We start from the raw sequence: 13,415 nt of genomic DNA, 5'->3' as shown, positions 1-13,415 counted from the left end.
GTTTTAGGCAATTATATAATTAGTGGTCACTTCCAGACAAGAATAAAGTCCCACTTACCACTTAAGTCTTCTCACCAATCATCTGCTCAGTGGCTGTAAAGCTCATGGAATTGGAGTAAAGTTGTTTTTAAAGTTGACAACATAAATGAGACTGATGTGTACTGGTAAAGAGAAGTAGCTAAAATACTTAGCAGTAGTTCCTATGAGAACTTTAAAGCCCTGTTATGTTCTTCATTCAGTATGCAGACTACCCCCATCCCATAAAAAAAGAAACGATAGTACTTTATTAAAATACTAAATTTTATTTTTTCCACATACATTTAGTCTCCCCACCATTTCCATTTGTCTGACCACCACCACCACCATGCCTTATCAAAACATTCCATACATACTTAAAATGAAGCCGAGGGTGGAGTCCCATCTTTAAAAACTAAACAGGCATTTTGGACAACACATTCTTGGCAAGGTAATCTGGATGACATTTATCAGACACAGTAGGGAAAGCTCTTTCAGCATTTGTAAAAAGGACAGCCAAATAATGGTTACAGAAATAAGACTGCAGATTTTAATGAACTGTTTAAACTGTTTTCTTTTCTTACAGAGTCTGTCTCCACTGCCAGAGAGCTTGAATGACCTGGAAGTGTACACAAAAAGTTAGAAACTGAAATCCATTTTTCTAATTATTTTCAGTTTACTATCGCCACTTACTCCACAAAATATTGACACTGAATTACAACAAAAAATGCATTCCTTTCAGAGAAAAATCAAGTTGAAAGCAAAACAGTAGGTCCTTCTGCTAGAAGACTGTTATTCACTCTAAGTCACAATAGTAAGAATTCAGTGAAGGTAAGTGAGAGGATGGGTGTGGACCAGCTAGGCAAATATTGGCTGAACTCTGCCTACCCTGGCTAATGTCAGACCAACTCCAGTAGCTGAGGCTAACTGCTTTTAAACATTCTTTTAAGAACCTATCAATTTGTCTATCAGACAAGTTTACTCTGAACCACTGAAGGAAGCAGGAAAGCATAAGGAATTCTGTCACTGGAAGAAAGTTTTAACTCACAGGAATTTTGATAGGGAAATCTAAGACACATTTTAGCCTAGTATATGTTGAATAATAACTAAAATTCAGAAACTTGCTTCCTGATACCACCTTTTGGCTTGCCCTCTTACAAGAGTTCAGTTGACTTTGGGAGAAAATGTAGCAAGAAAGCCATATCTCAATCGCAAAACAGTTCCCCCTCCCAGACACCCTCTCCAACAAAAGGCTGAACAGCAGACTGGCCTAGGTGGCCAAATTCAGCAGCAAGGAAAACCACAGCTCATTTCCTTAGCCAATATGGTGCCAAAAGGAAAATTCTGTGGGTTTAGTAAGCAAGAGATAATTTACCAACCATATAAAAGCTGGAAAAATGTAATAAAATATTAGCTTTCCCATCTTAGCCAACTAAACCCTTAAAACCGTTCCCATTTATTTAATTTGAAGTATTGTTCGTGGTTTGTAACCCTTTGAAACAGTCCAAAGCTTGTAAAGATTAAGAAGTGGAAAAGAATCCCTAAGTCAGGTTATAAAAGTTTTTGGACTTTATCAAGTTCCAGTAAGTTCAGTTACCTTCTGGTCCTCCGTCCTGAAGCAATTCTTAACATAGTTGGCAAATTTGGGTTCCAGCTTAGGAAGGGAAGAACCCTATTTTGAAAAAAGTAAGCTTTAGTGTATGCAGGTCATTTAATGATTCCAATAAATAACTTATGAAGCTTAAATCCTTTGCAATACACATGTAATTTTACTGAACTCACCTTGCAATATCCCAAACCAATCTGCTTTTAAACAGTTTTAAAGTTTGCTTCTCTACAGTACCCAGGTATTCTCACAGGAGTGAGTGCCTATACGCTAAAATGGCTGTACAACATCTTTGCTCGTGCTCAAAAACATAACAGCAAGCATTGACCACTTAAGATAGCATACGAATGTTGACTACAAACAAGGTTACTCACATAAACTAGAACTAATTCCATATTTATGGATTCTTATTACAGCATGCAACTTAAGCCATTAATATCCTTCACAGGTAGGTTTTGAAATTCAGCTCTCTAAAGCAAAAAATTAACTCATCTCCCACCTACCCTTTAAGACTCATTCTAATACATTAGTTCTATAATTTAAAGAACTGTTCTAGAGACAGTTGCTTGTATCACTGAAATTGTACATACTCTAAAGTACAAAGCCGATTCAGTAATTCATGGATCTAGGTTTATCTTCATGTCTTTTCCTATCTCCACACAAAATAATGCAGCACACTCTTAAGAGACATCAATTTACTTTCATATATGCCTCATGAGTAATATTTTTCACATTTCTCAGGTACATCAGCTGAAATATACCTAGCCAATTATGACAGTATACTTAGCTGCTACTCAGCACACTGCAGAAGACAGCAATTTTATGCTCGAAGGAAACAAAGCTACATTAGAAATATTTGAAACTGCAATACTGCAACCAAAAAGCTTGGATTCTGTCAAGTGCTGATGCTTTTCTAGTAGCTTGTTGACATCTACTTACTACATAACACAGCAGTTCCACTCTAATAATTTAATAAAATAATGAAGTGATCTTTTTTAAAGCTACTAACTTGCTGTCAGCTAGAAGTGCTATTGTATACAGGAACGCACAAACCTTTTGCCTCACTAAGGTATGCTCTAGCACCATCTCAGAAAACATTAAATTAAGCTGTCTACTATCACTTCTACATATTTGTGCTTACACAGCATTTCCAGTAAAAATTCTTCAGCAGCAGAAAGTATATTCTAAAGCCACTTGCCAGTTACTTGGTCCGCATGCTTCCCTCCATAGGGACATCACTTGTCTACTATGAGCAGCTCAGCTACTTCTGCTTACACTGCAGAAACAACACTAACCATGGCTCCTCTGAGTCATGCAAAAAACCACCATAGCATCCACTAGATCCAAGGTTAGTTTGACCTAGCAGAATGATACCATCCATCACTGTCAGGTTCACAATTTATGGATATGCATTTCGATCCTGATCACAATCTGTCATTGCTCACTCCACATCCACTCTATACTGAAACACTTTGTCTTATTTTGCAGTCCTGGGACACAACTGCCTCAAAACATCAAGAATCTAAGCAGAAGATAATCCTAATTCTTTAGATGACTTGATTGCCAGTGTAAGGGGGAAAAAGTTTATCATCTCAGACCAAACAAAAAACCCAGAATTCTTCAGAGAACCAACATCAGTATAGGCTTTAGCCAAAAGTAAGTCTCCAGAAAAGAATCTGGTTCAGTCACAAATGAGCATATGATCTATAAGCACATTCCTGAGCTACTGAAGTAGAACCAGAACTCTAGTATAGATGTCAGGTCCTCACTACTCCCTGTTCTCCACACACATGTACTGAACTGCACCCCTAGCTAGCACACAGGTTTCCAAACTTAACTAAGGGGGAAAGAACTGCTATTACCTGCTACACTTTTACACAACCAGCCTATAACTAAAATGCAATTTTTTTTATACTTCAATAGCAGCTAAGAATACTCATATGCATAACTGAAGTGCTAGTCAAAGCTGATAGCAACCAAAAGCCAAGTGACTGCCCTGTGACCTTCAAAAGATGAAACATCCATTGAGGGGAGACTCAACCGCAGATATCCAGTTCAGAAAGCAAACGCCTTCACATCTTCATTGATTCACTAATGCGTATCACAAACACCTATCTCCCCCTTCTGGAAGTTATAAAGCCTTGCAAGCATCTGGATCGCTAAGTTGGATACTGCTTTAAGACCAAGCAATTCCAAGCATGTGAAGAACTCTGCTTTCCTCTAGTTGCCCAAAATAAAATGTGTACACCAGTTCAGACAACTTTAGAATAAATACCACCCAAAGTTTGTTGCTTTGTTTATTGCTGTTGTGGGTTTTTTTTTAAATTTAACTGAGAGAGTTCACTAAGAAATACCAAATTACTAAACACCACTACTGGAGGAATACAAAAACAAAGTAGCTGTGTTTGTTTCTCATAAGTACAGAGGCTTCTTTTTGTCCCAAATGAGTTTTCATTTCTCTGAGCTTCAACATCAACATACTCTAATAACAGCACAGCAATCAGTGACATGTAACCATTTCTTAAGAACACCCAACTCTTCTCAGCTGTGGAAGTATAATAATAAGGCTGACAAACCTGAAGTTTCTGAAAACTCACCTTATCTACGGATGCTTGCATTTTTGCTTTAATCTCCTCTAACGACAGAGGGACTTTTGGTGTTTTTGGAGTTAGAGATTTATCCTTCTTGGAATCTGGAGTCTGAAAATTATTAATTTCATTAGGAACTTGCATATACATAAGGCTGCTTACTTACGAGATCAAGTTTTCTAAAAACAAGCATGTTAAAACCTACTGACACTTCTGGGCAGGTGCCTACACAACCCTTTCTCCCAACAGAAATGAAACTGAAAATAGCCAAAACATTCAGTGATTTAGTCTACCCCACAACTGAAGTCAGATTAGGTCATGGTTTAAAAGGCACATATCTGCACTGCTGTTCAGATGCTATCCTGCCATCCATCCCACACTAATTTCTGTATCAACGTTCCTTGCATACATGCAGCAAGGAAAAGCTGCATAAGGAAGCTTGACAACTACAAAGCAACTGAACAAGAAAACTGTTAGTTCTCAAATGGATCAGTTAAGTGAGACTTCCTTATTAGCAGCAGCCTTCTGTTGTACTGCAGTAGCAACACAGCTGGCACTCATCATCTTGTACAAGCAGCTACACAAAAAAATAGACTTTTAAACCATGGGATCACCAATACTCACAAGGGACAGCATGTCCGATTTCAGATCTTGGGTGTTATATACTGATCACTAAAGAGTTTCACAGGGGAACATGAAGCAATGAACAGTATCCCCAGCATGCTTCCTACTAAGATTAAAAAACCTAACTTAATGTTTAAATGTTTAATACATTATTTAAAGTTACCATTAGGCAAGAAAACTAGCTTCCATACTAGAATAAACATTTGTTTTACTCATTTGTCTTCACTCACTTTTGATTTAGATGCTGGTGTGGACGGCTTAGAGTCTTTTCCATTTTGCTTCGCTTTCTGCATATTTTTTCCTGAAGCTTCACGGACAGGCTGAATAGAAAGCACTTAAGTTCATTTGCCATGAAAAACCACTAGTAAATGTTAAGCTCATTAACATAATACTCAAGACTTAGTGATAAATACGTACTATTTAACATCAAACAAAAAAGCATTCTCATTGCCCATGTAACATGATCACCATCCATTATTTAAGCAAAAAGCATGTATGCTACAGGAACTCAAATGAAAAACTGTTGCTGCAGCACAATACATAAGTAAGATCAAGTTTTGTTATGATGCCATACAACTATGTGGGACCTCCACTACATTTTCCTTATATATTACATCTTTCCTTATATATTACCATGTAGACTTTCCAGGGCAGATATTGCATAAGACTAATTCTAGATGGCACTGTAATTCCAAAATCTGACTCAGGGCTACTAGTTTTTGGTAACATAACCATTACCTCTTGTTTGGCATTTCATACAGAAATATCATCCGAGATGTGCATGGGCAATGTCACATGTATATTTAAGAATTGGATTCTTATTCTCCTATATAAATAAAGGGACCATTATGTTCAGCCACACTAGATTTGATTAGATGGCAGGAACTCTGTAGTTCAGATTGTCTTTACCAGGCCTTAAGCTATTGTGCACTATCACCTATAGAAATTCATTAGGGCAGAGCAGCACATAGTGAAGTAAAACATTAAATCTTTGCTTCTAAACAGCAGATATGTAAACACAAATTCCAGCCAAAGTACACTTAGTACCTTCTACCACTGCAGTTGCCAAGTTGTCTTACAGTTTATTTTACCACCAGATGGCACTCAAGGGCTGATGTACTTTCACATTCAAACACTTGGCTGCCTGAAGTGAGCCTTTTCCAATGGGCTCACACATTTAGATCCTTTTTTTATTGAAAGTTAGGTTGCTAAAGACCTTTTTCACAGCATGCAGGACTAAATGAAATGGCAACGCACAACCCACATCTGAGCGGGATTTTGTTTGCTGCCCAATAGCTATACATTAAATCATACCAGTCCAAAAACTGCACGTGTGCATACACATGCTGTTAAGAACCCAGCCACCCCTCTGCAGGAAAGTAAATAAACATGGATTGGATGCGCATTCACACTGAAGTGTTCTCATGTCCTATTACAATTCCATTATACAGACTAAGCTAAATCAAAAGCATCCCACACACATTCCAAATAGCTGTGCTTAAACTCATTGATTTAAGGGATTATCTGCCCCACTACTGTCATCCCTTGTATTGATATCTAGTCCATTATAAAACAGAACACTGGACAAAGAAGAGAACACTTCAATTAGCTTCTGCATTACAGTAAATGCAGAGTTCAAACCTAAAGAGCTATCTCAATTAACACAGCTCACACACACACTTCTGCTTTAGGGCTCTTCATATGAATCCTCACAGATGACTCAAAATCAGGACAGTTAATTAACATCTATTATTAAGTTAAGAGGTGTTAGTACTTGCTCCCCTGTCTGAATAAATTTAGCTGCAGATATAAAGTCCATCTGGTGTTATCACTCACTTCCTTTCAAGTTCATTAAACAGGCTGTTTAATCCTTCATGGGTGAAGAGGGTCACAATGTGTGTATATATATGTGCCACTTACTTTCTTCATTGGTGTTTTCATTTCTTCCTCATCATCCTCTAAGTCATCCTCATCACTACAATTAGAAAGGTAGTCACTCACCATAACAAGATTCATACTCACAGCTTTAACCACATTAGAAATTAGTCTTCGCTCTCCCCCCCCAATAAAATTTTTTATTCATGAAGGAAGCAAGTAATCTTCCCAAGTATACCTTATACCTCATTTTAACACATGGCAAGGTGGTAGGCCAAATACTCTACTTACTACTGTAAGTTAGATGCATTCCCTTCAGCTTTAATACTGAAAGTACATATCTTAGGACTTCCACTACTATTAATACAGACATTATAAATTTATTAAAAGTTAAAACTTAGTTTCGTGTAATTCATTATCACCCAATATAACATACTTGAAAAACACTAATTTAGATTGCATTGTGGAGATAAACTTGAGGTAATTCTGCTTTTTTTGTAGCCAAGATAAAAAAGTGGCTTGCTCACTTCACATCCAGTTATGTCACACAATCCATATTCTGAAACAGTTAACCCTGTATTTCAAAATACATTACCAAAATAAGAATACATACTCATCATCCTCCTCCTCATCTTCATCATCATCCTCATCATCTTCTGATAATTTTGCCTTTTTCTTAAAAAAAGATTAAGTATGTGAAGTGTCAATACCATTTTGTCTTAATAAACAGCAACCTTGATCCAAAACAATTTGTGACATAATTACAAGACTATCTCCCATCAATTTAGCTAAAAATCAACAAGTTACAGCTGACAAGTCAAAAGCTATTGACAAATTTACAGCATGCCCTGAGCATATAAACCTTTCCTTCTACACTACAGAGCTTCCATCAACATTTAAACTCTTGCAGTACACTGATGTTTATACTAAAATCTGCACAGTTACCGTAGACGACAAACTTCCACATAGAAGTAGCCTTCATATCAGCCCCTCCAGCAAAGCTTTGGAAACTATCTGTACTTAACTACGCTTCCGTAATTCAGTATTTGTCAAGACCCAAGTACAAAATAATCCTTCCCCACACATGTCAATAGACCATGTATTAAGTAAATCATAGAAAGCCATCTAACTGCTTACTCCTAGAGGTAGTGTTAATACCAGATCAAAAGAAAATTCTGTAGACAAGCTGACTGAAAGTATATATACCTGTGGTGTTTTAGCTCCTCCTCCACTTGCTGGTCTCTTTGTTGAAGTGTTCACAATTTTTGTATCATCTTCCTCATCATCTGATTCTGGTTCTTCCTCTAGTGCTGATAAAATGATGGCAATGTGTAAAAAAACCCACCTCATTTAACAATAGTAAAACAAGATTGCTAGTAAGAAACAAAAATAGAGTATCACCCACAACTAAATAGGCAGGGTCTTAGTGAGGTGCTGAATTGATAGGAAGAAGCTTCCTACTAGCACCCTAACCACTGACATCAGAAACTTCTCCAATAGCATGCAGATATTACTACACTGAAATCCAAAACAGGTGAATACCAACCATACACTGCCTGTAATGTTCCTCACAGAAATGAAGCCATATAAAGCCAAGAATATAATTTTCTCCATTTCTAAGGAGACACGTTTAAGAGAACTTCTAGAGAGAAAGATCAGTTTCAAAGACAATTCTACAAAGGAGAAAGCTAGTCCTGGCTTAGTTTTTAGTGCAAACTCAAAACTATTTCATGGGCAGTCTTCTCACACACTCAACTGATACCAAGAACCTGACACCCATTTTTAAGGGGAGAAATTACAACTCAAACTGCAAGACTGTCCAATCCCCTTATCCATACAAAACAAAAGGCAATAAAAGGTATGCAAGCATTTCTCTGAACTCCTTTGTCCTACAGTTACCTCATGCTTCTGAGGACAGTGAATTAGATTCAGAGGGCCAGTATTAGAGAAACTACTGTTTGAGATACCAGATACATCACTTAAGTTCTGTTGGTGCTGACAGGTAGCAAGATCACAGATTAGTAACCAGAGTAACACATACCTACAAGATGTTGACCACTGACGTAAACAGGCCCTGAACCACATTTCAACCTCAAGACCACCGGTGGTGTGATCTCAAAGCCACCTAATGAAACCTAAGGAAAAAAAGCATTGTTATTTATTCAAATATTAAAGGCAAAGTGTGCTTAACAGACAATTCATTCAAATGAAACCAAGAGCACCAACATCTAGACTCCAAGGCTAATACAGTTACTCCAAGCTTCCATCTGACAGAATATTCCGGAAGTGTTTAGTCAATTCAGGGTCGATATGCCACAACAGGGTTTACTACACTTTCCTTGCTTATTGTAATTAAGGCACACTTTTCAAAGCCAGACCAATCCACATTTGTTTCTATTCATCTTGGCAGCAAAATTAATTTTAACATTATCCATCACACCTGCCCCCAGCATTGTGCAGTTCCACTTGTACAACATCAGCAACACTGATTCAAATTATATTCCAGATGGCAGGAATGACAAGTAGGGTGCCCTTAAATCAAGAAAGGGTAGTAGTCATCTTTAGAACCTGTCAAGGAGCTTGGGATCTGCAGAAAAACTAGATTTTTCTCATCCGAGACTCAAAGCAAGCAATGGAGGCTACAGATGCATCTGCTTGCAAACACATACATTTGTATACATAGAGATGACATGCATAATTACTATCACTTTTAAAGAAACACGTAATTTGAACAAAAGTCTACCATCCAGATGACTAGAGTAAGTCTACTAGGCACAAAAAATATATGCATTATTTAGCTTGTATTTACTACATGTGCCAAAACTAACACTCGTCTGAACCCACTGACGACTGTGCAGTTTCACTAAAATTCAGTGAACCAAAACGTTTTCTAACTTGTCTTTCTCACTCGAGACCAAATTTATAGTAGAGTTTTCAAAGTTCTTGTACTTACTGTAGGCTGCACTGACATTTTCAGAGATGCCAGTACTACTTTAATAGGGTTGCCTTCATAGTCCAATGCTTCTGCTTCTACAACGTGTAATTCGTCTTTGGCTCCAGCCCCTAAAGTAACCTGTGAAGTAAAGAACAGTGCACATCCTGAGAATCTTCCCAAATATACTGAAGTCTTTTAAACTCCATTCACTGTTCTGTATCCCTTAAGACTGAAGTTTGCATTTCTGACTGCTAATGATTCAGTTGCACTCCTCCCCAAGCCAACATCCCCTTTCCCCATAACACTGGTACTTGCAAGGTACAACTCAAGGCATGTGTTTCGATAAGAGGGAAAAGAACTTTTGCTACTGGATTTTTGCACTGAAATGGGTCAATGACAAGTCCAGTCAGCACTGAAGCTGATCCAAGGGAGGAAATACAAACACATGCCTAGAAGAAGGGAAACAACTGCTACCACTACTCCAAAATCACAGCCTTTATCCTTCCCCTTCCTGCTGTGTTTCATCTGCCAACTGCTTAACTATCACTTACACTACACACTTTTTGCTTACTTGACATTCAATGAGAAGTCTTAACAACTGCTCAGCTCAGTACTGTCCTTTAGGCATATGCCTTCTGCATTAATTCACCAAGGACTGAGAGCTGCTGTCCCAGAGCATTTCAAAACTCAAGTGCCTGGATTCCTTACACTGGGTACAAGTCTGGCACTTTCTGAAGATTCAAAAGTCATAGCTGCAGGGAGGCAAATGAGTGACAAGAGTTGTCTGAACCTCTGGCATCTGAGTCAGGATTACATGCAAGAGATGTGAAAACCAAGAATCCCTTCAAGTACTACAATTATTCCTGAGACAAGTGAACAAGGCTCTCTCTTTCCTTTCCCAATGCCATGAAAAGAAAGCTTTCCACCCTCCATGGAAGATGTGGGTGTAAACACTTCAGGCAGAGGCATACAACTCAAATTTCCATTCTCCAAGAGCCGAGTTTTAGGCAGACTATAATGATCCAGATTAGATGTATCAGACTGAAGGCTGAGAAACAGGATACAGGATTCACTACTCCTGGCAAGTTTTGTTACTGTAAATTTAAACAGGTGAAATTGCTGCTCTGATCTTACCTCTCAAATGGGTTAGCAACAACACTGAATCATTCAACTGGTGGGACTATGGACCAGGCCAAGAATTTAAGAGCACCCCAGTTACTCCTGTCATGGGAAACAGGCACCAGTTCGAGCAATACTATGGCCATTACTATTAATTTATTTACTGAGTGTCTGGCAAGTATCCATTCATGTGCTTTAATTTCTACACTGAAGGAATGTGCACTGGCAATAAATAGGTAATGAAGCAGTGACCATCCTGCTATGTCCTCAGCTACCATTAGTAAGACATCTACAGAAACCCTCCTCCCCTTTCACCTTTTTTCCTCCCCACTTCTTTCTGTACCTCATACATTGCCACATCTGTATCTTAACTGACATGTGTCAGTCAATCTTTATACATCTAGTCTTTTAAGAGGTGCACAGATCAGTCACCAGGTATTTGCTACCTTCACACTTTATCTTCCATCAACTCCTTCCTCTGATTGCCAGCGCATTTTCTGTTTGTAGCTACATCCAAGATCTTCCAAGTCTTAGACACTTCCAGTTTGTCATTTGTTATTTCAACCCCCATTTCTCCTGTATATCATCTTTTGTCTTTAAAAAGACAGGTTATTGAATTAGACTTTTTTTCCCCACAACCCTAAAAACTAAGTACTGGTATGCATGCAATTTGCCTCATCCCCCACGAAGAGTGCACAGCATCAGAAGAGATGCTATAGGTAATTTTCCAAAACCAGGGTCTCTGGATAAAGCCATACAACTCAAGTATCACTCAGGGATAATTTCATCTGCATGACAAACATTCAGATATGAGAACTATCCGCATGAACTTGTCCTATACATACTTTACTGTTACATTCTTCCCTCAAAAGAAATTCTAATTAAGAACAAATTAGTCATTGTCAAGTCCAGGCTGTAATTTTCATAAAATGCAAGGACTGAAGACACATGATTCACAAAACTGTAATGCCTATATTAAAGTGTTGTAAGTATCACCATGAATAAGTTTGGAAAGATTATGCAAGTCTCCTGCAGGAAGCAATTCTGCTGTAGGAAGTAATCCACAATTGTAAGACTCTTTTGTTCCTGTGTTCCTGCAGCATCTGAACTATTGCATTAGAGATATCAGCGTGTATATTCTGGCCTTTAACTCCATTTAGTATACATTTATTAATCTACTGTGAATTAATTTTTAAACTTTTCCAGCCTTCCATAGCTTGTTGCAGATGACAAAACATTAGTGGATATTTTAAACTTTTTTTCCAACACATTTCAAATGACATCACATGTTCCACTCCCAATGAGAGCTATTTAACAAATTCACATAAACAGTTACCACTAAAATAAACAAGCTTAAGGAAATCAATTTACGTTAAAAAACTCACTTCTCACAACATCGCACACCACTGATTAAAAATACAAACTTAAAAAACCAAACAATACTTGCCGTTCTCAAAGACAACTGATGCTCATTTTCTTCATCGTCTACTTTGAACTGATACTCCTTATCTGCTTTAAGCTCGCAGCCTGTGAAAAGACCACTTAAATATAAGTATACCGTTTTATTTAGACGCAGGTATTTGCTACCCGCTTACTATTTTAAAACTTGCTGCTTCAAGGCTCTGTACTTGCACAGAAAACCAACGGCACTCCAGGCACACGAGAAACACGTGGGGTGGGGAAAGTCCCAGGCGAGTCTGCGGCCTACTGCCGGCCACGCAGCTCCCAGCGTGGTCCTTTCAAGGCCATCCGCTCTAAGACCATACATGTTCAGCATCGCCCGCGCGGCCCGCGGGTACGCCATCTCCCCGGACGCCCAGTGTCGGCGGCCGGGCCTTCCCCAGAGCCGGCGGCGAACGAGGCGCGCCGCGGCCCCGCCGTCCTCCACGTGCTCCACCTCCCGCCGCGCTGCCACGTGCTCCGCGGCCGCTCGCTGGCCGCGCGCTCCGAGCGCGCCCGCGTCCTTAGAAACGGGCGGCGCGGGGAACAAAAGCGCGCCGGGCCGGGCGGGCTGGGCCGCCGCCACGTGCGAGCAGCGCGCCGCATGGGGGGCGCGCCGCGTGGGAGCCCGCGGCAGTAACGGCCGCGGCCGCCGCGCGCCCCCTCCCCCGACAAGGCCCTCCCCGCCTCCCGCCCCGCTGAGGCGCGGCGCAAGGCCGGCACCAGGCCGCGGCCCCCACTGCCTCGGGCCGCCTCCCGCTCAGCAGCGAGGCCTGAGGGAGCCGAGCGGCCGGCAAGCAGCGGGAGCGCGGGGCTGGGGGAGCGGTGGGCCGTTACCGAAGAGGAAGGTCTGGGGGCGCAGGGGGCCCATGCTCTCCATGTCCATGGCACTGTCCTCCATCTTCTCGGCCTGCTCGCGCGGGAGGAGCGGGGCAGGATGCTACGCTGCGGGCGGACGCGCACCAAAGGAAGGCCCGTGCCCGCCCACTCCCAGATATAGCCCGCGCGCTCTCGCGAGACCCGCGCCCTAGACACGCCCCCTTGGCCCTCCGCACCGCTTCTGCGCAGGCGCAGCACCACCCCTCCGTCGCGCGCTCACGCGGAGAGGGGTCGCGAGCGCGGCTGTTAGTGCCCTGCCGCCCGCGGGGGGCTGCGGTTATTGCAAAATGGAGGCGGCTGGGGCGGCCCCTGCGCCCCCTGAAGCGGCTGTCGG

General features: G+C 40.7%; 1 protein-coding gene across 1 annotated transcript; it reads right to left on the bottom strand.

Annotated features, from left to right (window-relative positions):
- Positions 1–279: 279 nt before the first annotated feature.
- On the bottom strand, positions 280–13,199 carry NPM1 (nucleophosmin 1). The gene is made up of 11 exons (XM_075510033.1): positions 13,040–13,199; positions 12,210–12,289; positions 9,662–9,781; positions 8,750–8,843; positions 7,915–8,018; positions 7,322–7,383; positions 6,754–6,808; positions 5,064–5,153; positions 4,219–4,320; positions 1,613–1,687; positions 280–634 (listed from the first exon to the last, which is right to left on the bottom strand). Exons 1-11 carry the CDS (start codon positions 13,101–13,103, stop codon positions 596–598), a joined length of 885 nt encoding a protein of 294 aa, XP_075366148.1. The 5' UTR covers positions 13,104–13,199; the 3' UTR covers positions 280–595.
- Positions 13,200–13,415: the final 216 nt, after the last annotated feature.

This window comes from Mycteria americana, chromosome 8 (genome assembly GCF_035582795.1).
Source record: "Mycteria americana isolate JAX WOST 10 ecotype Jacksonville Zoo and Gardens chromosome 8, USCA_MyAme_1.0, whole genome shotgun sequence".
NCBI lineage: Eukaryota > Metazoa > Chordata > Aves > Ciconiiformes > Ciconiidae > Mycteria > Mycteria americana.
Note: the sequence above shows the minus strand (reverse complement) of the source record. Positions and strands in the feature narration are given on the sequence as shown.